The sequence below is a fragment of the Carassius carassius genome, chromosome 1, assembly GCF_963082965.1.
Source record: "Carassius carassius chromosome 1, fCarCar2.1, whole genome shotgun sequence".
In the NCBI taxonomy this organism is placed as follows: domain Eukaryota; kingdom Metazoa; phylum Chordata; class Actinopteri; order Cypriniformes; family Cyprinidae; genus Carassius; species Carassius carassius.
The window spans coordinates 51225227-51251403 of record NC_081755.1 but is presented as its reverse complement, the minus strand read 5'-3'; the positions used below and the strand labels follow the sequence as shown (position 1 = coordinate 51251403).

Genomic DNA, 26177 nt, shown 5'->3' with positions numbered 1-26177 from the left:
GTGAAACACTAATAACAAGTGGATGCACAACATTTCTAAACTTATCATCATTTATTGAGCACGGACTTGAACCATCTCTCGAATCTTAATTTTGTGCACTGCACGGTATTAAAATAAAAAATGTATCCAAAGTTAACCAAACAAAATCAATAAACTGACCAAGTATTAAATATATAAAACAGGTTATATAATATATATATATATATATATATATATATATATATATATATGTGTGTGTGTGTGTGTGTCAATCATTTGCATTAAAGGTGCCATGTGCAAAAATTGAGGTAAAAATATACAAAAATGACCTACACGCATCAAAACTATGAGAAGAAATAAGGGCGATGATGTCATTAAAAAAATATCAAGTTATAGTGCTGCAGAGATATCAACCTTAATTAGCAGAAGCATTACTAGCCCCGGCCCGACAGGTGTCGTAATACCAGTTTCGGCCATGGGAGGCGGTATGCGGGCAACATAACCACCAGCCAACCTGCAATACATTAATAACTCGCACGGCTTGTGGGCATACCTGAACCTGATGTCAATCGTGTGGAAAGTACAGCCCACTACTTCATTTCAGTTCAGGGAAGAGAGTGGAAGGATGACTGAAGCTCTTGGCAAGAGACCACCACCCCGCTACAGGGAAACAACCGCGCTCGGAATCACAAATCAAATCCGATAAGAAAAGGAGCCGAACCAGAGTAAACATCGGCACTGCTTTCAATCGCTGAAGACAACTGATGGACCTGAAAGAAATGAGGTTCGACTCCGAACTTGCAACTTTTCTTTTGGATTGGTAAGTTAGATGCTGTTAGTATTTCGCTAGAAGTTTGTTTTATATGTTTGTGTATTTTTTCTTCGGGAAGTTATAACATAGAAATGTATCGAAGGCTGTTCTATAAACGTGCTAATGTTAGCGATGGCTAACCGTAGCTGCGTTTGATAATTAGCTAGCTATAACTTACCCATTTTTTTATATCATAAGTAACCTGCTCTGTCTAGTCTGTTGGTCTCCGTGTCTTCTTTGCTTCGTGGTTTTTCTGTACATGAGAAAATTGATGTGTGGCGTGAAAGCGTGTGAAAAGAGTCAATTGCGTGTGTCTCACGGTGAATGCTTGAGAGTTGGCAGCTCTGGTTACGTTGGTTGGCGCTAGCTTGTTCAACATCAGCTGTCTGATGTTGACCAATGATGTTGACAGAATGCTGTCTGTCAAATTAATTTAATTCAAATAATGTGTATATACAACTCAATGTAATATGAACAAAACGAATATGAACATATTCACTGGTAAAGGTGAAGGGGAGTAGCTTGAAGATGTCATGTTTCAAAATCACTTGAAATCACCCAACGTTCCTCTGGAGGCAAAACGTCCTCTTATAGCAGCGGTTCTCATTTCCAGTCCTCGCGCCCCACTGCTCTGCATATTTTGCATGTTTCTCTTTGTTAACACACCTGATTCAGATAATCAGCTAGTTAGAAATGAACTCCGTGCATGAACTGTTTTTCAAATGTTCATTGCTCCGTACTCCCTGAGCAGGGGAAATCAGTTGAAGTTTACCTCACATCGAAACATTCGTTCACTGATTTGTGCTGTACAGCATCTTTAAACATGGACAACTGTGACATCATATACCTCTGTAAATCAATACAATTTAAATTCACGCCTTGCACACTTCAATGCACTTTGATTGGAACATATAGCTACGTTCGCTTCGAACTGGAATCATGGCTGAATATCCTGTGTTGTCCACTTCGCAGGGCACTTATGTTTGAATAGAACAAATGTCTGAAGCGCTAAGAGAAACGTTCAAAATGTGCAGAGCAGTGGGGCACGAGGACTGCAATTGAGAACCGGTGTCTTATAGGCTTCAGCTATGCTCTAGGGTTGTTGTGAAGGTAGGGGCAGAGCATAGAGAATGCCGTTTCTCGTTTGTTACTCTAGAGTAGACCAATTCACTTTATTGAGGCATACTGCCCTCATCTGATATGGAATGTGGAGTATGACTTGATTTTTTTGCCAGATATGACAGATGGCACCTTTAAAGTTTTAGAGCATTTATCAAGTAGAATTTTTTTGTTGTTTGAACATAAATGTAAACTTAAATATACATTTAAATAAATACAATTTTAGAAATAAAAATCAATTAAACTGAAAAAAAAAAATATATATATATATAAAAAATAAATAACAGTAGTGCTGCAAACACATTAGCAACCAGCAACATTTGTGTTTGGTATAAATAACACAGAACATCTAAAGTGCCTTCTAATGTCAAACTTACATCGCAGTCTGTTCATTATTAAAATAAAGTACTGTCAACTAAACATATAAAAGGTTACACTGGTCAGTTTAAATAGACCGTAGTATACCGGTCCACTCTGCTGTTATGCCAAGGAGGTTTTTGCTCATGTGTAGAGGATGATCTTTCCGTCTACTTTACATTAAATAAATAAAAAATATTATAGTTTAACATTCAGATACATTGCGAATATGGAAACATTTGGATATGTGCGGAACGAGACGTGAGCAATAACCTCCAAATACATCTAGTCAAACCCGCGGTTGCACGGCCTCGTATGGATCGGATCATTTTTCGGATCAGCAAAAAAAAAAAAAAAGGGCAAGACAAATAAACATACGTTTTGTCTTTTTTTTATTAACATTAAATTATTAAATTAAAATATATGAAATCAACTTAAAGTGCACATAATATCTTCTTTTTAACATAATAGCCCGACTTCTCATTTTCCAGTGTGCTGTGATGAAGTGAGCAGTTATCGTCACAGAGCTCCCCGTCCCCCTGGACGTCCACCCTTCTGTCGTGAGCGCAACGGAGCGCTCACGACAGTTCATCCACAACTTTTTTCTTCTCCTGTTCATAGATTTTAGATACACCGTCTGGTGCACCTGGACATATCATCAGTGATGTAACTTAGGATCACGGGGGGTTTCGGGTCTTTCAACAATCAGACCCCCTCCCCTAGGCGACCCAGCCGGGGTGATCAGGTCCCAGCTTATGTCCTGGTAGCGTTATTACCCTACACGCCATACCTCTCCTCTCCTGATCCACAGCCACCTTGATGCTACTTCTGCAGCATCAGTGGCCAACTTGATGGCCCTTCGCTGGCTCGCCCCTGTGATGCCAAGCATTTTGTAGGCCCTGCAAAGGGATTGGCCCACAAACCCTGGGCATCCCACTTCGACGGGATGGCATATTGACCTCCACCCATTGCTCCGGCAACCCTCCACAAGCTGGGAGTACTTTGCCCCCTTTCTTTCATTGGCCTCCTCCATACGGTCCTCCCAAGGCACTGTGAGCTCCAAAAGAATTACCTGCTTGGAGGCCTCTGAGGTGAGCACAATGTCTGGCCTTAATGTTGTTATGGCAACTGTCTCAGGGAACTTCAGCTGCTTGCCCAGATCAACTGACAGCTCCCAGTCATGCGCCGTTGCCAACAGGCCAGAGGAGGTGCCCCGGGCAGCTGGTGTTGACTTCTCCCCAGCTCTGACAAAAGCTGTGGTCTTCCCTAGTTGGAGGCTCTTGCTGTGGCTAATTCCACTGCAGATAGAATCCGCTACAGCTTTTAGGACCTGGTCATGCCGCCAGTGGTAACGCCCTTCGCCCAGGGCTTTTGGACAGCAGCTCAGGATGTGTTCCAATGTTCCTCTCCTCTGGCAGAGAGGGCATGCTGGTGTCTCCACCATTCCCCAGGAGAAGAGGTTGGATGGACTTGGCAACATGTCATAGACCGCCTGGATCAGGAATTTTATCCTGTAGGGTTCAGCCTTCCACAGCTCAGTCCATGTGACTTTGCGCTCCGCTGTTTGCTCCCATCTTGTCCAGGTGCCCTGTTGCCGCATCCCAGCCATCTGGCAAGCTCGCTTCTCCTCAACTCCTGCACGCACCTCCTCCAGAATCAGCGACCTCCTCTCTTTCCCTTCCGCCTTGACATAGCGAGGAGTTCTTCTGCTGCCCAGGCCAGCTCTCCCCTGTGCCACTGAGCCCACCAACACCTTTTGCCGTAGCCTTGACTCTGTGTCGTCCACTGCCACGGCAGCCCTCCACTTCCGCCCTGTCCTGACCTCAATCCCAGCCTGGGCAACCTTTGGATGACTGGAATCCCGATACTGTAGGAACTCCCTGGACCGCGTCACCATGAACTCCTCGCTCAGGCTGCTCATGGGAAGCTTCAGCTTGTTGTTCTGACCATATAGAGCGATGCTGCTCAGGCTTCGAGGAAGTCCCAGCCACCTGCGCAGAAACCTGCTGATCCTCATCTCAAAGCCTTCCACCGTTGAAATGGGGACTTCATACACCAGGAGGGGCCATAGGATCCGAGGGAGAATGCTGTGCTGGTAAATCCAGGCCTTGAACTTGCCAGGAAGGCCAGACTTGTCCACCACGGCCAGCCAGGTTTCCAGGTCTTGGTTGGTCGCTTTTGTGGAAGCTGCGTCTCGCAGGCTGCAATTGAACACCTTCCCCAGGCTCTTCACAGGTTCCTCTGTCAGTGATGGTATCTTGTTGGTGCCAAGTGAGAAGTGGAACTTGTCCGTAACCTTCCCTTTCTTCAGCTTGAGGGACCTTGACTTTGCCGGCTTGAAGTTCATGCGAGCCCAGGACATCAGCTCCTGAAGACCGTTCAAGATCCACCTGCAGCCTGGGACAGATGTGGTCACTGTCAGGTCATCCATGAAGGCCCGGATGGGTGGCTGTCTAACTCCAGACTTGGAGGGGGGCCCCCTACACTGCATTTCCGCAGATTTCACCAGCATGTTTATGGCGAGTGCAAAAAGGATGACTGAGATTGTACAGCCAGTGATGATCCCTTTCTCAAGCTTGTGCCAGTCTGAGGTTGTTGTTCCGGAGGAGACTCTCAGATGGAAGTTGGCATAGTAGTCCAGGATGAGGTCTCTGAACTTCTTCGGGGTGTGATGCCGGTTCAGTGCCTCTTCGACCAGTTTATGGGGTATGGATCCATAGGCATTTGCGAGGTCCAGCCACAACACAGCCAAGTCCCCCTTGTTCTCTCTGGCTTCCCTGATAAGCTGAGTGACCACGCCTGTATGCTCCAGACATCCAGGTACCTCTGGGGTTCCTTCCTTCATGACTGATGTATCGATATAGGAATTCTTCAGGAGGTAGTCTGTCAGTCGCCTGGAAATGAGGCTGAAGAAGATCTTTCCTTCAACACTCAGCAGTGAGATGGTCCGGAACTGATCGATTTTCTGAGACTTCTCCTCCTTCGGGATCCAAACACCCTCTGCCTGTCTCCACTGGTCTGCTACCCTTCCCCTCCTCCAAAACACCTTCGGGATCTTCCAGAGTCTGTGGAGTAGTCCTGGACAGTTCTTATAAACCTTATAAGGTACTCCACTGGGCTCTGGAGCGGAGTTTGCCCTTTCCCTTCTAACCACCTCCTGGATCTCCTTCCAACCGGGCTCTTTCCCGTCAAAGTCCAGAGCCGGGGCAGGTGGATTAATCAAGAACCTGCAGGGCCCTAGGTCTTGCTCTCTGTACTCATCACTGTAGGGTTGCTTGAGGTGGTGGTCAGCCTCAGCTTTGGAGCAGGTGAGTTGGCCGCTGCGCTTCTGTCTTAGCAGCTGTTTTGTAAATCCAAATGGGTTTGCTAGAAAGGCAGCTCTCCTCCTGGACCTCTCCTTCCTCCTGCTCCTATGCCCCTCCGCTCTCCTCAAAGTCATCAGCTTTTTGCGGATTATGCTGCGTAGCTCCGCAAGCGGTCCCCTCTCCTCTTCACTTGCAACCTTGAACTGCTGCCTCAAGGTCTTCAGCTCCTGCCTGAGCTGATGGATTTTACTTGCTCTGTTGTTCATGGTATAAGGGGGCTTCGCTGCTCGCTTCTCCTCAAGTCCAAACCTCTCTGCAGCTAGGCTGATGATGATTGTAGTCATAGTTTTGAGGCGTCGATCAGCTCTCCCTTTGGCAGTTGCCTCCAAGATGGTATCTGCGTCTTCGTCAAACTGACGCCTCTCCTTCTCCTTGCTAGCTTAGGGCCACTTCACCTGACGATGTTCTGATGTCCTGTGTGCATCTGGTGGTTGCATCACCTGGAGTCTCCGGGCACTGTGGGGTGACTCCGGGCCTGGCTCCTCCTGCGTCTCACCAGACGTAGTTCCTGTGCGGTGTGACTCTACCTCCTTCTGTATTCACTTCCTCTTGGCCTGGTGGATCCGCAGGCCATGTCGGTTCTTGCATATCTTGCCACATTTGCATTCTATTGTCGTTGTCATGTTTTCATTGCCATATGTCGTCATCCTTTGATCCGTCATGTGGGATTCTTTTCCGACCCCCCCCTTCGGGAATCCCTAGGGGTATATCTCCTGTAGGTCGATTTGTAGCTTTTGTGGGTTCCTTCTCAGAAGGTGCAGCTTGGGATGCTACCCCTCACTGCCCCAGTGCCGTCTTTCCGGGCTGTCCACTGTCTCTCCAACGGTCACCAATCTGTACTTGGTGGTCAACCAACCTTGGTGGTGGTTCCTGGTAGTCACTGGTTGTTCCAGAAAAGAAGATTTTAGATACACCGTCTGGTGCATCTGGACATATCATCAGTGATGTAACTTAGGATCACGGGGGGTTTCGGGTATTTCAACAATCAGACCCCCTCCCCTAGGCGACCCAGCCGGGGTGATCAGGTCCCAGCTTATGTCCAGGTAGCGCTACTACCCTACACGCCATACCTCTCCTCTCCTGATCCACAGCCACCTTGATGCTACTTCTGCAGCATCAGTGGCCAATTTGATGGCCCTTCGCTGGCTCGTCCCTGTGATGCCAAGCATTTTGTAGGCCCTGCAAAGGGATTGGCCCACAAACCCTCGACATCCCACTTCGACGGGATGGCATATTGCCCTCCACCCATTGCTCCGGCAACCCTCCACAAGCTGGGAGTACTTTGCCCCCTTTCTTTCATTGGCCTCCTCCATACAGTCCTCCCAAGGCACTGTGAGCTCCAAGAGAATTACCTGCTTGGAGGCCTCTGAGGTGAGCACAATGTCTGGCCTTAATATTAAAGATCTGGCACAATATTTTCACTCTAACCTCTTTCCTTCATCATTATATTTGACAGGGAATCCAAAATGCGTGGGGCGTTCAAGCTCCTCCGTTCGCCATGACCACTGAGTGTGGACTGAACATGCGCAACTTTTTTTTTCATAAATTAATCCGGGGGTCACGTGTGTGCCGAACCGAAGATATTGATCAATGATGATCCGTTGCACCACTACTGTAGTGTGTCATTTGAAAACATTGCAGTTGCGTTTTAAAATACAACAACAAGCACCACGAAAACATTTAAAGAGGCGCATTCAGCGGTCTTCCTTGACGGGAAACAGTCAACAAAGTAAAATTATCTCCAACGTATGGCGCGCTCTCTTCATTTTATCAAATGATCATAATCACATCTATTCATTTTATAGTCCTGCTACAAGCATTTTATTCGGACTAAAACCCCTTTAATTCGGGTGAGAAAGCTTTTTTTCCAAGTGGCTTTTGCACATAATAATAATACCGCTGCAGACGCATTTTGCAGCATTAAGGTAATTAATTGATCATTAATTTAAACGACGATCGATAATAGAATGATCGAATATTGACATCCCTAAATACAAATGAGTTGGATGGAAAACTGGTTATTGTCTGCATCAAACCATGCTTCCGAACAAATGTCATTAACCGTTCTGGGCAGCTCCAGCACAGCTGTCTCTCCGAGCGTGGTGCTGTCTGTGACCGGGGCGGAGTAACGTCAGAGACCATTTACTTTGGTAACGTCACACTGCAGTGTTTGTTAGAGCTGTCAACTTCTCCACCCCATTTACAGAGTGAAATTCTCTGACTACCTTTATCTCCCAGGACTGTTGTTGAATCTTCCAAAACATTTGGCTTGGGGTGCTTTACATGCTGCTGCAGCAGCACTTTCCACCGCACCAATAACACGGGGCTGCCCGCCGACGTGCCTGACTTTAAATCGGCGCTACTAAACACTGACATCGGCCGATGCCGATATATTAAAAAATGACAAATATCGGCCCGATATATCGGCCGACCGATATATCGGTCGACCTCTAGTTTTGTTTGCATACATACCACATAAACATAGCGAGCACTCTAAAGCACAGGTATGAGACTTCAAGATACTGTAAAGGTCTTAAGTCAAGTTTAAAACTGTAAATAATATAATTTCTTAATTCAAAATAAAATATTAATTAATCCATCTCTGCTAATCCTGGGTTGCTATGGTCACGCAGTTTGTTTACACATTAAACTCGTGGCCACGAGAAAAACATGTCATTCCCTCAACATAGGAAGTCGTGGCCACGAGAAATGGATGTTGTTCCCTCAACATAACATCTCGAGGCCAAGACATAAGGATATCGTTACCTAGACAAAATCATCTCGTGGCCACAACACATTCCCACGAGTTAATATGATGTTCCCACAAATTAATATCTTGTGGCCACAACATATGATCACGTTCCCACTAGTTATTTCGTGGCCAATACAAAACTAAGTAAATCAAGTCACTTCTTATGCAAGAAAGTGCTGTGTCAGTCCGGTCATATTTAGCTTGTGTTGGAATTACCAAACAAACAACAGAAAAACCATGTACTGGTGTTGATCGAATACCATGCGAGTCTATTTTTTTTATAATTTATTAGTTTTGCAGATCTGCTTTTTTTTCGTGGCCTAGTGGTTGGAGAGTTTGACTCCTAACCCTAGGGTTGTGGTTTCGACTCTTGGGGCATCTGTACCATGACTGAGGTGCCCTTGAGCAAAGCCCCAACAGCTCCTCAGTCGCAGCAGCATAAATGATGCCCACTGCTCCTCGCGCCGCTTCACTCTCCAGTCCAGCAGGTGGCGCTAAAACACACTTGTTTGTTTGAAAAACACCATTAAAGGGATAGTTCACTTTCAAATTAAATTTTGATATGTTTTAGCTTACCTCAAGGACATCCAAAATGTAGGTTTCTTTGTTTCCTCAGTATTTTCCATTTTGATATTTTTAAGTCCAACCGTTCTTGTCTGTGACTCACATAATGGATGTCTATGGTCACCATCTCAAAGAGCATGCAAAGAGGAGTCAAAATTAAACAATTCCCCATCGTAAGTACACATTGATGACCTAATACAAGAAACGAGCGGTTTGTGTAAGAAAACGAACAGTATTTATATATTTTTTTCCTTTTGTACACAACCACGTCCAACTGATCTGAGTTCGCGAGTGCTTCCTGATATGACGTGCACGCGCGCTCAGGCTTTAGTCTGCGCAAGCGTGGAAAGCCCCGGATGTGATGTCTCGCGCATGCACATCACTCATTGTTTACCACACGCTACGCTTTCAATCTGCACTGTCTGAAATATAATGCACTAATTGTAATAAATTAATGTTTATAATGCACCCTATAATCGTTGCGTTTATAATAAAAATACAACACATTACTCACTCTATTGACAGCGTGCCATTGGGTCCCTCTGGCATTGACGTCGCCTCCAGTTTATACGTGGCATACTTAACACTGCGTCTCAACAGCGGAGAAAACTCAGGATCTTCAGTCAGGCAGGCGTGTGATGTGATACTGTTAATGTCCTCTCGTCATCTTGTAGTTGTTCCATTCGTGACAACATATGCTCTCTACTTCTGTTGGCATCTCACAACACTTGCTACTAAAACACCACCAATTTTGAAGAGATCTCTGTCTCTGAGGCTTGAAGACGTGCTGCTGCAGTCTGGTACTTGGTCTGTGTATTCTGTTTCAAATAAATATGGTTGTGAAAAAAATTCAACGTTGTCTATGGATATATTGAAATCGTCTTCCATTGCAATTTCCTGTACGTCTAAATATGTTTAGATCTTCACAGTGAAAGGTAATACTTCCGAAATCTGTGTAAACCATAGGCAGTAAGTGTAAACAATGAGTGATGTACACGCGCGCGAGATCGCTTCCGCCGCTTTCCGCGCTTGCGCAGACTAAAGCCAGAGCGCGCGTGCACGTCACATCTGGAAGCACTTGCGAACTCAGATCAGTTGGACGTGGTTGTGTACAAGAGGTAAAAACGATATAAATACTGTTCGTTTTCTTACACAATCCGCTCGTTTCGTGTCTTAGGTCATCAATGTGTACTTACGATTGGGAATTGTTTAATTTTGACTCCTCTTTGCATGCTCTTTGAGGTGGTGACCATAGACATCCATTATGTGAGTCACAGACAAGAACGGTTGGACCTAAAAATATCAAAATGGGAAATACTGAGGAAACAGAGAAACCTACATTTTGGATGTCCTTGAGGTAAGCTAAAACATACCAAAATTTAATTTGAAAATGAACTATCCCTTTAAACCTCAGCGGAAGAAGATGTGTTTCACCGCACTCTCTGTTGTTTCTTTCGTGATGCTGGTTTAATACCAACTGTTAGAAGTTGTTTCTGTAAATAAAGAAAAACAGTTTGTGAATCAGGTCAATAAATAACTGTAATATTCTTGTCCTCACAGTCGTGACTAAGTTTGGAATCAAGAAGCAGGAATATCTGGAGGAGTATCATCTGAACTGAGATCTGCTGCTGTGAAGATGGAGTTTGTTAAAGAGGAGAGTGAAGAGAACACGAGTGAACCAGAAACCAGGGGAATAAAACACGAAGAGCCAGGAACCAGGGGAATAAAACACAAGGGGCCAGAAACCCGGGGAATAAAACACAAGGGGCCAGAAACCCAGGGAATAAAACGCGAGGGGCCAGAAACCCAGGGAATAAAACGCGAGGGGCCAGAAACCCAGGGAATAAAACGCGAGGGGCCAGAAACCCAGGGAATAAAACGCGAGGGGCCAGAAACCCAGGGAATAAAACGCGAGGAGCCAGAAACTGTGAGAATAAAACACGAGGAGCCAGAAACTGTGAGAATAAAAAATGAGGAGCCAGAAACTATGAGAATAAAACACGAGGAGCCAGAAACCCAGGGAATACAACGCGAGGAGCCAGAAACCCAGGGAATACAACGCGAGGAGCCAGAAACCCAGGGAATAAAACGCAAGGAGCCAGAAACCTGGAGAATGAAAAACGAGGAGCCAGAAACCTGGAGAATGAAAAACGAGGAACCAGAAACCTGGAGAATGAAAGACGAGGAACCAGAAACCCGGAGAATAAAACACGAGGAACCAGAAACCCAGAGAATAAAACACGAGGAACCAGAAACCTGGAGAATAAAACACGAGGAACCAGAAACCTGGAGAATAAAACACGAGGAATCAGAAACACGGAGAATAAAACACGAGGAACCAGAAACACGGAGAATAAAACACGAAGAACCAGAAACCTGGAGAATAAAACACGAGGAACCAGAAACCTGGAGAATAAAACACGAGGAACCAGAAACTTGGAGAATAAAACACGGGGAGCCAGAAACCTGGAGAATAAAACACGAGGAGCCAGAAACCCGGAGAATAAAACACGAGGAGCCAGAAACCCGGAGAATAAAACACGAGGAGCAAGAAACCCGGAGAATTAAACACTAGGAGCCAGAAACATGGAGAATAAAACACGAGGAACCAGAAACCTGGAGAATAAAACACCAGGAGCCAGGAGAATAAAACACGAGGACCAAGGAGGTTGGTGTTTATTCTGCATTCATCTTTAAATAATATTTGTGGTACATACACATCCTTTATGTAAGAATAAGACGTTAACTATCATTAAATTGTCTTAAATCCATGTTTTAAAATGCTTATGGAAATGTAACTGCACTGACACTGAGATTTAATTATTACTTTAACTAGACTTTATTTTTGCTTTTTGAAAATCAAGAAACTCTATTGAACTCCAAGCCTGTGAGACTGAATAAGTTTTTACGCTAGTAGTAGAAACCAGCGTGGTTAAGTTAGTTTTAGGTTCAATGTTCGCCAGACATTCGTTTTCGTGTGCCACTACCCTATAGAGTCGACAGTCCTACAAAGATACCACTACCACGATTAGTTTTAACAATATGCATCAACTTTATATCAACGTTAAAATATTATTTAAAAACAACCCAGTGTGTTGTAGCAAATAATTTAAACGAGAGAAAGCTTTGACGTGCTATAGCAGCGCTTGATGCGTAAGGGACCGTCTGACAATTCCACCGATTGGGTTTAAAACGTCCAATGTATTTTAACTAACGTGGCTTCTAACATTTAAAATAAAACATTGCCGAACTGTAAGGCGTGTATAACTCAAAGTGATTTACTACAGGTGGGATTTTGCCAATACCTTCCTTCATATATGCAGTACACACAATTATGTTTAAAAATGTTTTATGTTTTTTTTTTAAGCCTTTTGTTTTACTGGGACACAGGAAGTGTCCTCATAATCCATATCCATTTACTTTTTTCAGAATATTTTAATTCCAATTTGTTTAAAGTTCAGAAACAGCTGGACACATTGCGGTAATGAGAATTTCAGCAGAAAATGCAATAAAATGCAAAAATAATTAATTCCTATGTTGAAATTACTCTTGTGTAAGGTAGAGAACAGTATTGTCTTTAATTATGAGGTTTTTATATATTACTAAATTGCATGTTTAATATTTAAAATAATTAGTGCCATGTCGTTTCAACAGGTTTGTGAGATTGACCCAATTATTCGAGTTCAGTCAGATTGTATGTATTAGTTTCAAAGTGTTCAATGTTTTATGTGTGTGTGAATCAGTGACCAAACTAAACATTGTTTCTCCCAATTATATGAATGTAAAATGTCATTTAATTTGTTAAATTAAAGAAAGTGATGAAAGAACAAACCTTGTTTGCTGGAGCTGTCAGTGTGTAGTGTTTCTTTACAAAGTGATATCACCATCTATTGACCTGTCAGCATAATGCAGTGTTTTTAGTTATTTTCATTGCACTGTGTTAACAAAGGACAGTTTTGACATCATTTTCATCTGTACACAAATATTTTAACCTCTTATTTTTGAAATTTACCATTTGATTTTCAATCTTTTTTTATAGGCCTGATGAAACTGATGTTCTCAGTGTGGAAGGAGTTTTACACAGAAATCAATCCTTAAGAACCACATGATAATTCATACTGGAATAAAGCCTTTCAGCTGCTCTCAGTGTGGAAAGAGTTTCAGACGTAACAGTAGTCTTAAGGATCACATGTTAATTCATACTGAAATAAAGTCTTTCATCTGCTCTCAGTGTGGAAAGTGTTTTACATGGAAAGTATGCCTTAAGAACCACATGATAATTCATACTGGAATAAAGCCTTTCAGCTGCTCTCAGTGTGGAAAGAGTTTCAGACGTAACAGTAGTCTTAAGGATCACATGTTAATTCATACTGGAATAAAGCCTTTCAGCTGCTCTCAGTGTGGAAATAGTTTTACACGCAAAGAAAGCCTTGAGATGCACATGTTAATTCATACTGGAATAAAGTGTTTCACTTGCTCTCAGTGCGGAAAGAGTTTTACACAGAAGGGACAACTTATGAATCATTTGGTAACTCACTCTTCAGATAAACCTTTCAGCTGCTCTCAGTGTGGAAAGAGTTTTACATATAAAGCAAACCTTAAGAACCACATGTTAATTCATACTGGAATAAAGCCTTTCAGCTGTTCTCAGTGTGGAAAGAGTTTTACACAGAAGGGTAACTTAAAGACTCACATGTTAATTCATACTGGGTAAAAGTCTTTGACTTGCTCTCAGTGTGGAAAAACTGTGGAAAAATACACAGAAAGGACATTGCAAGGTTCATTTGGTAACCCACTCTTCATAAAAGCCTTTCACCTTGGGGAGTTAAAGTAAATGACTGTTTTTCTAAAAGACTTGTCATCAACTGGATCACCTCAAGGATGTGTCCTCTCCCCCTTATTATTTATCTTGTTCACAAAGACTGTAAGAGTAGTTTTAGAAATAGGCATATTATAAAATTTGCTGATAATTCCGTAATCGTTAGCTTAATGAGTGAGGAGGACTCCATGATTGGCCCTGTGGTTTATGATTTTATTATGTGGTATCAGAATGCTTTCTTGAAACATACTGTAAAGTAGGGCTGTCAACGAATATTCTAAATTCGAATATGTATTCGAATAGTTTTAAAAAAACGAATTTCGAAGGTGAAAATTAATATTCGAATAAAAAAAAATGTGGAAAAAAAGGCCCGCAGTAGTAGAGGCGTGGTTGTCTGCTTTGCGAGTGGGCGCGCTAGCGCGCCTGAGGGTTCAGGGACAGGTCACAGCCTCACAGGAGTCGCACTGTCTGGCACAGCATCACTGCTGAAAGTTGACGCGTCTTCATGGAAGATGCCAGCAAGTGCAGAGCCCAACTCGACCGCAGCAGAGAAAATGAGGTAAAATTGTTGACCTGCGAGATTGTTGTATGCAAGCTATTTAAGATACAGTTAGCATACCATTCGACAACTAGCAACATGAGGTCACATCTCAAAAATGTGCACCCAAATTAGCATGGCATAATGTGTGGAACTCCAGCTGAACAGTCACGTCTTGACACTTAACGTTACTTCGCATCGCCCGCCGCAAGCACTTTGTCTGCAACATGACAAGAGGCCATAACAGATAAAATAATTTCGTTCATTTTTAAGGACATGAGACCGATCAGTATCGCGGATGGGGCAGGCGTCGGGGAGTTTTGTCAAGCAATGGATCCGAGTTTTGATTATTTATCGTTTCATGTCATGGAAAAGTTCCATGTTTACCACAGCACAGCTCGCTCGGAGCATTCAATGTCAGTTCTATATGCTGTAAAACTTCAATTAATATTAATCATATTTGTTTCAATCACTGAATGAAGCCTGCTATATTTGGGACAATGTTTTCATTGGTCCTGTTTTAATGCTACTCTGTGCAGTCGTCACCAGTCTATTAAAACACACAACATTAAAGCGTCTTTGGTGTTTCCATGTTTTCTACAAAACAAAACCAGAAATTGAGGGGTTAGGACGTAATTGGCAGGTGACACAATGAGACTATGGGAACTGTCCGTGTAACTAGTTTTAAACATTCTTTGAAACATTCGGGATAATGTAAGTACACAAGTCAGCAAAATATATAACACCTCTAGTGGTTTTGGGATATTCTAATAAAATAATCTTACATATTGTGCATTTAATTTTTCTAAAACTAAGGAGATGACTATTGATTTTAACTCTTGGATGAAATCTATTTAGTATAAGCAAACAAGCATTAATGGAGTATGTATTGAGAGTGTTTAACAGTACAAGTGTTTGGGCACTCTGTTGGATAACAAATTTTTATTTTCTTCCAATACTGAGGTTTTGTGTAAGAGTGGGCAGCAAATATTGTATTACTTGCAGAAACTAAGGTTATTTAATGTGGACAAAATACTGATGTGCATGTTCTATAGATCCTATATTGAGTTACTGTTATCTTTTTCACTGTTGTGTTGGTTTAATTCTCTAAAAGTGAAAAACATTAATTGTCTTGATTGTAAACCAGGGAAATAAAATAAATTTGTATCCCCTCAGTTGTAAAGTTTTTACATTTAAGGTAAGAACTTTTTAGGAAGGAAATGTATTGTGTTTTTGTTGTTTATGTGAAATGTTTGATTGCTGCAACCAAATTGCCTTTGGGAAATAAATCAAATGAACTGAACTGAACCTGCTCTCAGTATGGAAAGTGTTTTGTAGGTAAAGGATACCTTGAGACTCACATTTTAAAGGGGTCATTGGATGCCCATTTTCCACAAGTTGTTATGACTCTTTAGGGTCTTAATAAAAAGTCTATAACATACTTTAGTTAAAATTTAATAATTGTAGTTTAAAACAATTTTTACCCTGTCAAAAACAGCTCTGTTCACAGTGAGTGGTTTCAGTGCAGGTTCCTTTAAATGCCAATGAGCTGTGTTTGTACAAAAGGCCCAGATATTCTTGAATGTCCCAGATAATCCCAACCAATCAGAGTGCTCGATGCTACCACATCATCCCGTGCTTCTGAAGAAGTGAAGAGCAGCTGCGTCACTCGTGTGAGAGTGGAAAGTCCGCCATTTTCAGACTTGTAATACTTATCTATCCACGCTGAATTGCCATTAAGTTGTTTGCCATTAAGAGTTACTGTGTGTGTGCATGTGGAAAAGTGAGTATAGAATATATATATATTCTGTGATTGAGAAATCGTCCGTTTGTTCCAGTTCATAAGAGCTGTCGATTAGCACCATCCTGACTGTATTAATCTACCTATTTATTGTATTTCTAAGTATTGCTACGTTCTGATTCAGTAAGAGATCTTTATACATATTGCACATCATGCTATTTGGAGACGATTATTATCATGTGATGATCAGCCGTTTGTCGCATGCTTGCATTCATTTATGCATGGTTAAGCTGCATTCACATGCTAATAGCACTCTCTTGTGGACATTCAAATAATTAACACTCAGACTTGTTCAGAATACTTAATATAATTACTATGTTCATTTGATTAGTGTTTCATTATTCAAATGGATGTTTATATTTGTGTAACACCTATATGTATACCACACATATATACTCCAAGTTCTCCAGTAAACTAAAAGGAAACTAGACAATGCTTGGTGCCTCTTCAGTTAAGAGTTGGCTCATTCAGTCCTAACTGACTACCTGCTGTGTTTCATACCCATCTAAATAGTGCACTTCCGAACTCCCTATATTTCAAATGGTCCTTCGAGCCAGATTGGTGAATCACAGCAGAGAGATGATGTACAATTCAAGGCCAGATCCTGAATTGATTGAAATCCTGAAGAGTGATTTTCTGAGTCCTTTTCCTCACTCTGGATGTGTACAGTTCTTGGAGGGTGGGCAGGGGAGCACCAATAATCCTTTCAGCAGTCCGAACAGTTCTCTGTAGTCTTCTGATATCTGATTTTGTAGCTGAACCAAACCAGACAGTAATTGAAGTACACAGAACTGACTCAATGACGGCTGAGTAGAACTGTTTCAGCATCTCCTGTGGCAGGTTAAACTTCCTCAGCTGGCGAAGGAAGTACAACCTTTGTTGGGCTTTTTTCACAATGGAGCCAATGTGATTGTCCCACTTCAGGTCCTGAGAGATGGTGGTTCCCAGGAATCTGAATGACTCCACTGCAGCCACAGTGCTGTTCATGATGGTGAGTGGGGAAAGTGCAGGGGGGTTTCTCCTAAAGTCCACAGTCATCTCCACTGTTTTGAGCGTGTTCAGCTCCAGGTTGTTAAGACTGCACCAGACAGCCAGCTGCTCAACCTCCTGTCTGTAAGCAGACTCGTCACCGTCCTGGATGAGGCCGATGACTGTAGTGTCGTCTGCAAACTTCAGGAGCTTGACAGAGGGGTCTTTAGAGGTGCAGTCGTTGGTGTACAGGGAGAAGAGCAGAGGGGAGAGAACACATCCCTGAGGGGCACCAGTGTTGGTGGAGCAGCTGTTTGACATGAATTTCCCCAGTCTCACTAACTGTTGCCTATCTGTCAGAAAGCTGGTGATCCACTGACAGATAGAGCTAGGAACAGAGAGCTGGGTCAGTTTGGTCTGGAGGGTTGTTGGGATGATGGTGTTGAAAGCCGAACTAAATTCCACAAACAGGATCCTCACATAAGTCCCTGTTTTGTCCAGATGTTGCAGGATGAAGTGCAATGCCATGTTGATTGCATCATCCACGGACCTGTTTGCTCGGTACGCAAACTGCAGGGGGTCCAGTAAGGGTCCAGTGATGTCCTTCAGATAAGCAAGAACCAGTTTTTCAAATGACTTCATGACGACAGACGTTAGAGCCACAGGTCTGTAGTCGTTAAGTCCTGTTATCTTGGGTTTCTTTGGAATGGAGATTATGGTGGAGCGTTTGAAGCAGGAAGGCACTTCACACAACTCCAGAGATCTGTTGAAGATCTGTGAAAAGATGGGGGCCAGCTGGTCAGTACAGATTTTCAGACAGGCTGGTGTAACGCCATCTGGGCCTGGTGCTTTTCTTCTTTTGTTTTTCTTGAAGACCTGGCACACATCATCTTCACAGATTTGAAGAGCAGGAGGTATGGAGAGGGGGATTGCAGGAGGTGTTAATGGTTGTGTAGGGAGATGGTCAGAGTGGGTGTTGGGGGTTTCAAATCTACAATAAAACTCATTCAGGTCATTAGCAAGTCGTTGATTAGCCTCAGTGCAAGGGGATGGTGTCTTGTAGTTTGTGATGGCTCTCAGTCCTCTCCAAACTGAAGTAGAGTCGTTGGAAGTAAACTGGTCTTCCAACTTTTTAGCGTAGGTCTTTTTAGCCGCTCTAATCTCTTTGTTCAGTGTGTTCCTGGCCTCTCTTTGTTCAGTGTGTTCAGCCCAAATAGTTGATGTTTTGGAAAAGCCGGAGATACATTTGAATAAAAAGGAATCAATTCCAGGCATTGTTTCTGATATTCAGTGTGGGGCAGAATATCAAAAGATCAAACAGAGTGGAGTAATGGGAGCTGATGACATATCCATCTTGTGGAATTGTGATGGAATTCCTGTTTTTAAAAGTAATAATGTTCAGATATGGCCAATCCAGTTTCAAATTATTGAGCTGTCACCAAAAGATCGTCAAAGGAACATATGCATACCATGCTTATGGGTTGGTAACAGCAAGCCAAATATGGTCACATTTTTAACTGCTTTTGTGTCACAGCTCAAGGAACTAGAACAGGTTGGAATCAAATGGAGGGACTCAGAAAACGTAGAGCATACAGCCAAAGTTCATTGCCTTCTCTGCTCCTCAGATTCAGTTGCCCGCCCCCTCCTGAGAAACACGAAGCAGTTCAATGGAAAATATGGGTGTGACTTCTGCCTCCACCACGGTGGTGGCCCATATATCTGGGAAACAGATGGGGGGTGGTGTTGGCGCAGTGGATAAGACACACGTCTTTGGCGTGAGAGACCCGGGTTCGAATCCACTGTGAGACACCAATGTGTCCCTGAGCAAGACACTTAACCCCTAGTTGCTCCAAAGGCGTGTGACCTCTGACATATATAGCAATTGTAAGTCGCTTTCAAAGCGTCAGCTAAATGAATAAATGTAAATGTAAATGTAAACACCAGAACCACCTCATTTCCGGCATGCTATGCTGGCAACACCTGCTAAACCAGTAATGGGTGTAAAAGGACCATCCCCTTTGATGGAACTTGAGAGCTTCCACATGATCAATGGATTCGTTCCAGAATACCAGCACAGTGTCTGCCTTGGTGTCACTAAACAAATTACATCCCTGTGGCTAGACAGTAAGCACCATAAGGAAAACTGGTACCTGGGCTCAAAGGTCAATGACATAGACCAGGGACTGATGGCCATTAACCCACCCTTGGAAGTCACAAGGTCTCAAAGATCATTGAAAGATAGAAAATTCTGGAAAGCATCTGAATGGAGGTCTTTTTTGTTGTTTTATGCTTTGCCTGTATTAAGTGGTGTTTTGAAAAAGAAGTACTGGAGTCATCTTTTTTTATTAGTTTTTTCAATGCACACTCTTCTTCAGGATGCCATCAAATTAAGCCATGTGAATATGGCAGAACAAGCTCTTCGAAAGTTTGTGTGTAACTTTGAGAAACTTTATGGTGCTACTAATGTTTCTTTCAATGTGCATTTGTTAATGCACTTAGCAGCAAGTGTGCGCAACTGGGGACCACTCTGGGCAACATCCACATTTCCATTTGAAACATTTAATGGCACTTTGCTTAAGTTTTTCAATGGAACAACACATGTGCAAGATCAAATAGTGAAGACATTCCTTAGGTGGAGGGCTCTCTCAACAAAAGCAGGGACTACCATGGCAAACGCCAATGACAACATACGGAAATTATTTGACAAACTCCAAAGTACGTCTGGCTTAACAAAGAAGTCAAAGAAGTTTCAAGATAATGTCAGAGGTTTTGGTTGCCCAAAGAAAGGTACCACATCTGTGCTGCAGAGGATGGCTATTGAAGATTTTACAGGCAACAAAGTTAATTCGGGTTTATTTTACTACCGTTTCATTTGTAGCGGTGTTGTTTATCATTCTTGTAATAACACAGCTCTTAAAAAGAGATATAATTCTGTTGTACAGTTAAGTGATGGAACATTCTGTGAAATTATGACCCTGGTGGATTTCACGTGCGAGAATGGGGCATCTTCTGCATCCACCACAAACAGATTCTGTGTTTTAGTTAAAGAGCTTGCCAAGAGTGGAGGAAAGTTGTATAGAGATGTTCAGCTCAATATATCCTCAACATTTATAAATGAAGTGTCTCATACCAATTATGTATTTGCTGTCCATCCTCAATCACTCAAACGTAAATGTGTTATGGTTAGGTCTAAGGACAAACTGTATGTCATTCCACTTCCAAACAATATTGAAAGAGACTAAAAACTGATTCCTGGGGAACTACTTCTGCAGCTTTACAGATATCAATTCCAATTATTTTTCAGCTTTTCTCCCTAAAGTCAATAATGATTTGTTAATTTTTTTTGAACACTGATTATGCTTCTGTGTTAATGGAGTGTGAGTGAACTTCCATTTTTGGCCATGCAATATAGCCAGTGTTTACTTGGCTGTAGTGGTTAAACGGCCACTTGTGACATCACAATCCAGTAGCTGCCACAATCTGTACAGTAGAAAACACATTTTCTTGTGTGTTCCAATGGTGTGATGTTGATGTAAAATTTGTAATGGATTTGTGTTTATTGTACATTGTGCCTATCTTTAACATTGTATAAACTTAAATAAAAAATACTTAAATCACAATTACAAAAGTAGCCATTTGTACACTGCATACTCAAATCTATTTTAAGTAGAGCATCATAAGTATGTTTTCTTTATATACACAAAAACTTAAAAGTACTTGTAAGATATGTTAAAAGTGTGCTTGTGTTTAGCATATTTCTTAAAAGTGTAATTAAGCATATATTTATTACCAATGTACTTATAGTGCACTAGTTAGAAATATATTAAAAGTATGCTTGTTTTTAGCATATTTCTTAAAAGTGTAATTAAGCATATATTTATTACCAATGTACTTATAGTGCACTTGTTAGAAATAGGTTAAAAGTATGCTTGCTTTTAAATATATTTTTAGAAAATATACTAAAGTACTATTATTTTAAAGTGTGTTAAAAGTTGTATTATAAAAATAGATAAAAAGCATGATGCTAATATACTTTTAGTATATTTAAAGATAGTATATTTATTTTAAATATATTTGCAATGTATTATTGAAAAAGGGAATATATTTCAAATACAATAAAGTATACTTTTTTTTCACTAGGGCAAGAACGATGATTTATGGTGTTATTGTTAAAACCATGGGTAATTTCCGTAAGGGAACCTAAAAAAAAATGTGCCTGAAAGTGATAAACGGGTAATGTATAAGGTGTGCATTGTATGCTATATTAATCTTCGTTTATGTTGCTATTTAGGACTTTATAAGAGACATTATACGGACTTAAGGTAACTCCATTAGACTACGTTATGTACGTTAGGCCTAACGTTACTGCTCGCTGTAAAACAACAAGAAGACAGAAAAGGAAATGAAACCCAATTACACCGCAATGGACGTAAATAAATGTTAATTTAATGAATTCATGTGCAATTTGAAAGGATATATTACCAGAGATTGCGTTACCTCAGAAAACGATCGGAAGTCTGCCGTTAAAACCGTTGGTCATTTAAAAACGCCACTAGCAACAATGTTAATCAAAATTAAAATGTGTAAATTCCTATTAAATAATTAATTCACAACTATTTTGACGGATTTTACAAATTGTAATGAAAAATTAAGAAATTAACTGAGAAATTTAAAAAGCTTACCTGGTTGAGCCGAGCTGGGCGGTATCAGTTGAAGTCGGAATGACAGCTCATTAACTATGCAGAGTTCCGGCAGTTTCTGCTCTCATTGCGTCATCTCATTCATCTCATTGATCTCTAAGATCCAAGATGGCGCCGCACATGGCTGCTTCAGTGCTTGGCTCTCCAGTGTTTGTACTGTTTTTGTTCGTTTTTCCTGTTTTTTGTTTAACAAACACGATCAGTTTCACCAGGGATGAACTGCTGAACATTCGGCAGAACACACCACATGATATTTTTCCGGATTTCTATTATACAGACGTTTTACTGAACATTGTTATCGGAGGAGCAGCGGCGCTGATCAAGCACTTCAAGACGCGCAGACGGGGAAAGCGAGCGGGAGCGCTCGTCAGACTCAGGAAGCGTGGATTTCGAACGCCGTTGCCTAGCTTCCATCTCGCAAATCTCCGTTTCTACCCAACAAAACGGACGAACTCCTTCTGCTCTCTCGGACAAATAAGGATTTCTCTCACTCTGCTGCTCTGTGTTTCACGGAAACCTGGCTGAATGACGCCATACCGGAGAGCGCACTCCATCTGCCGGGCTTTCAGCTGTTCAGAGCGGACCGCGAAGCAGAATCAACGGGGAAATCGCGCGGCGGCGGGACATGCTTTTACATCAATGAACGGTGGTGTACAGATGTAACTGTGTTAAAGAAGATGTGCTGTCCTGATCTAGAAACGCAGTTTATCAACTGCAAGCCGTTCTATTCGCCGCGGGAGTTTCACTCGTTCATTCTGGTTAGTGTTTACATCCCTCCTCAAGCGCAAGTAAGTCTGGCTTTACAGAAACTCGCTGATCAGATCACAGACACAGAACAACAACCCCCGGACTCTGTTTTAATCATTCTTGGGGACTTTAATAAAGCCAATCTCTCCCGTGAACTGCCAAAATACAGACAGCATGTTACCTGTCCCACCAGAGACAGTAATATACTGGATCACTGTTACACCACAATAAAGGATGCATATCACTCTGTTCCACGAGCAGCTTTGGGACGTTCTGATCACTGTCTGGTTCATCTTATACCGACCTACAAGCAGAAACTTAAATCTGCTAAACCTGTAGTAAAGACTGTGAAGAGATGGACCAGCGAAACAGAGCAGGATTTACAATCTTGTTTTGACATCACAGACTGGAGCGTTTTTGAAGCTGCTACCACCGATCTGAACGAACTCACAGAGACCGTAACATCCTATATTAGTTTCTGTGAGGATATATGCATTCCTACCAGGACTTATTTAACATTCAACAATGATAAGCCATGGTTTACAGTAAAACTCAGACACCTTCGTCAGGCCAAAGAGGATGCCTACAGAAATGGGGACAGGGTCTTGTACAATCAGGCCAGGAACACACTGAACAAAGAGATTAGAGCGGCTAAAAAGACCTACGCTAAAAAGTTGGAAGACCAGTTTACTTCCAACGACTCTACTTCAGTTTGGAGAGGACTGAGAGCCATCACAAACTACAAGACACCATCCCCTTGCACTGAGGCTAATCAACGACTTGCTAACGACCTGAATGAGTTTTATAGTAGATTTGAAACCCCCAACACCCACTCTGACCATCTCCCTACACAACCATTAACACCTCCTGCAATCCCCCTCTCCATACCTCCTGCTCTTCAAATCTGTGAAGATGATGTGCGCCAGGTCTTCAAGAAAAACAAAAGAAGAAAAGCACCAGGCCCAGATGGTGTTACACCAGCCTGTCTGAAAACCTGTGCTGACCAGCTGGCCCCCATCTTTTCACAGATCTTCAACAGATCTCTGGAGTTGTGTGAAGTGCCTTCCTGCTTCAAACGCTCAACCATAATCCCCATTCCAAAGAAACCCAAGATAACAGGACTTAACGACTACAGACCTGTGGCTCTAACGTCTGTCGTCATGAAGTCGTTTGAAAAACTGGTTCTGGCTTATCTGAAGGACATCACTGGACCCTTACTAGACCCCCTGCAGTTTGCGTACCGAGCAAACAGGTCCGTGGATGATGCAATCAACATGGCATTGCACTTCATCCTGCAACATCTGGACAAAACAGGGACTTATGTGAGGATCCTGTTTGTGGACTTTAGTTCGGCTTTCAACACCATCATCCCAACAACCCTCCAGACCAAACTGACCCAGCTCTCTGTTCCTAGCTCTATCTGTCAGTGGATCACCAGCTTTCTGACAGATAGGCAACAGTTAGTGAGACTGGGGAAATTCATGTCAAACAGCTGCTCCACCAACACTGGTGCCCCTCAGGGATGTGTTCTCTCCCCTCTGCTCTTCTCCCTGTACACCAACGACTGCACCTCTAAAGACCCCTCTGTCAAGCTCCTGAAGTTTGCAGACGACACTACAGTCATCGGCCTCATCCAGGACGGTGACGAGTCTGCTTACAGACAGGAGGTTGAGCAGCTGGCTGTCTGGTGCAGTCTTAACAACCTGGAGCTGAACACGCTCAAAACAGTGGAAATGACTGTGGACTTTAGGAGAAACCCCCCTGCACTTTCCCCACTCACCATCATGAACAGCACTGTGACTGCAGTGGAGTCATTCAGATTCCTGGGAACCACCATCTCTCAGGACCTGAAGTGGGACAATCACATTGGCTCCATTGTAAAAAAAGCCCAACAAAGGTTGTACTTCCTTCGCCAGCTGAGGAAGTTTAACCTGCCACAGGAGCTGCTGAAACAGTTCTACTCAGCCGTCATTGAGTCAGTCCTGTGTACTTCAATTACTTTCTGGTTTGGTTCAGCTACAAAATCAGATATCAGAAGACTACAGAGAACTGTTCGGACTGCTGAAAGGATTATTGGTGCTCCCCTGCCCACCCTCCAAGAACTGTACACATCCAGAGTGAGGAAAAGGACTCAGAAAATCACTCTGGATCCCTCACATCCAAGTCACCCCATCTTTGAACTTTTGCCATCTGGCCGGCGCCTCAGAGCCGCAAATACAAGAACAGCAAGGCACAAGAATAGTTTCTTCCCCCAGGCAATCTACCTCATGAACAGTTAAATGTTTCCCACTTAAACTTATGCAAAAATGTGCAATATCCTTATATTTATTTGTTACCCCTCCATCCTAGAACATTCCTGCATCTCACTCAATCCTATTCCATTATCATTTATAGCACAATTGTTTATACACTTATTTATTTGCCAATTTGTAAATCTCCTGTAATTTTTTTTTTTTTTTTTGTCTGTGTGTTGTTGTCTCTGTTTACTGGAAGCTTATGTCACTAAAACAAATTCCTTGTATGCGCAAGCATACTTGGCAATAAAGCTCTTTCTGATTCTGATTCTGATTCATTGGCTAGAATTAATCACGTGCTGAAGAGCTGACGCAAATTTAATGTATTATATTATTAAATATTACTTTTTCCTTTCAGAAATATTTAATAATTAAACGATCGATCATGAATCGTATCCAAAATAAATAAATACATTTATTTTTTTTTACATTATATGTGTGCTGTGTATATTTATTATGTATATATGTTTATCAATTTGCACTGGCTATAAATTGCTGCTCACATAAAATTCAAGGCATTGATGTTTGCATACAAAACCAACACTGGCTCTGCACCCATTTACCTAAATGCATTACTTCTGACTTATGTGTTTCTAGAAGCTTGCGTGTCTTTTTTACAGAATTTTAAATTAAATGTTCCCTCCTGGTTGAATGACTTCCCCATCTCAATCCGAGCAGCTCAGTCCTTAGCCATCTTCAAGAATCGGCTTAAAACACATCTATTCCATCTTTATTTGACCCTCTAACTTTAGCACTCACTATTCTAATTCTATTCTTAAAAAAGTTCCCCATTTAGACTTAAACTCTATTAATTTACTTACTTGTTTTCTCAAAATAAATAAATAACACTAACCGTTCTATTCTTTTTGCATTCTATCTATTTTCTTTTTATTTATTATACAATTAACAAAAGCAAAAAGGCCTCTAACACTAGCTTGCTCTATTCTACCCGTTTTCTAATTATTATATAATAATAATAAAAAAACTTGCTACATGTACTGCGTTTAAGCTAACTGAGACTTGTTATAGCACTTATATATCATTGCTCTTTTGTTGTTTTTGATTGCTTCCATTGTCCTCATTTGTGTGTCGCTTTGGATAAAACCGTCTGCTAAACAACTGTAAATGGATATAAATACAAAACACATGCATGTATATATTTAAGAAAAATATGTTATGTTTATAGATTAAATATATTTATATATAAAATATAAGAATGTAAATATAAAAACGTATATACACATGTAAATATATAGGCCTACAGTAAAAAATATATAAATATATATTGTATGTGTGTGCATTTATATATACATATTTAAAATACACACTACACATATTATCTAAACAAAAATGTATATAATT

The 26177-nt window shown here is 41.8% G+C and overlaps 2 protein-coding genes across 3 annotated transcripts in view; both read left to right on the top strand.

Moving 5' to 3' along the window:
• The window catches only part of LOC132161191 (zinc finger protein 135-like), a 76234-nt gene extending 62217 nt beyond the window's left edge, over nucleotides 1-14017 (top strand). The window contains exon 3 of the mRNA XM_059571106.1: nucleotides 13204-14017. Within this exon, the coding sequence (XP_059427089.1) occupies nucleotides 13204-13661 (458 nt within the window). The 3' untranslated portion in view covers nucleotides 13662-14017. The remainder of the gene's footprint in view (nucleotides 1-13203) is intronic.
• The window catches only part of LOC132160987 (gastrula zinc finger protein XlCGF46.1-like), a 103533-nt gene extending 87921 nt beyond the window's left edge, over nucleotides 1-15612 (top strand). For both annotated transcript variants that reach the window (XM_059570867.1, XM_059570789.1), the window contains exon 5: nucleotides 15503-15612. The gene's annotated coding sequence lies outside the window, so the exon portion shown is untranslated. The remainder of the gene's footprint in view (nucleotides 1-15502) is intronic.
• Nucleotides 15613-26177: the final 10565 nt, after the last annotated feature.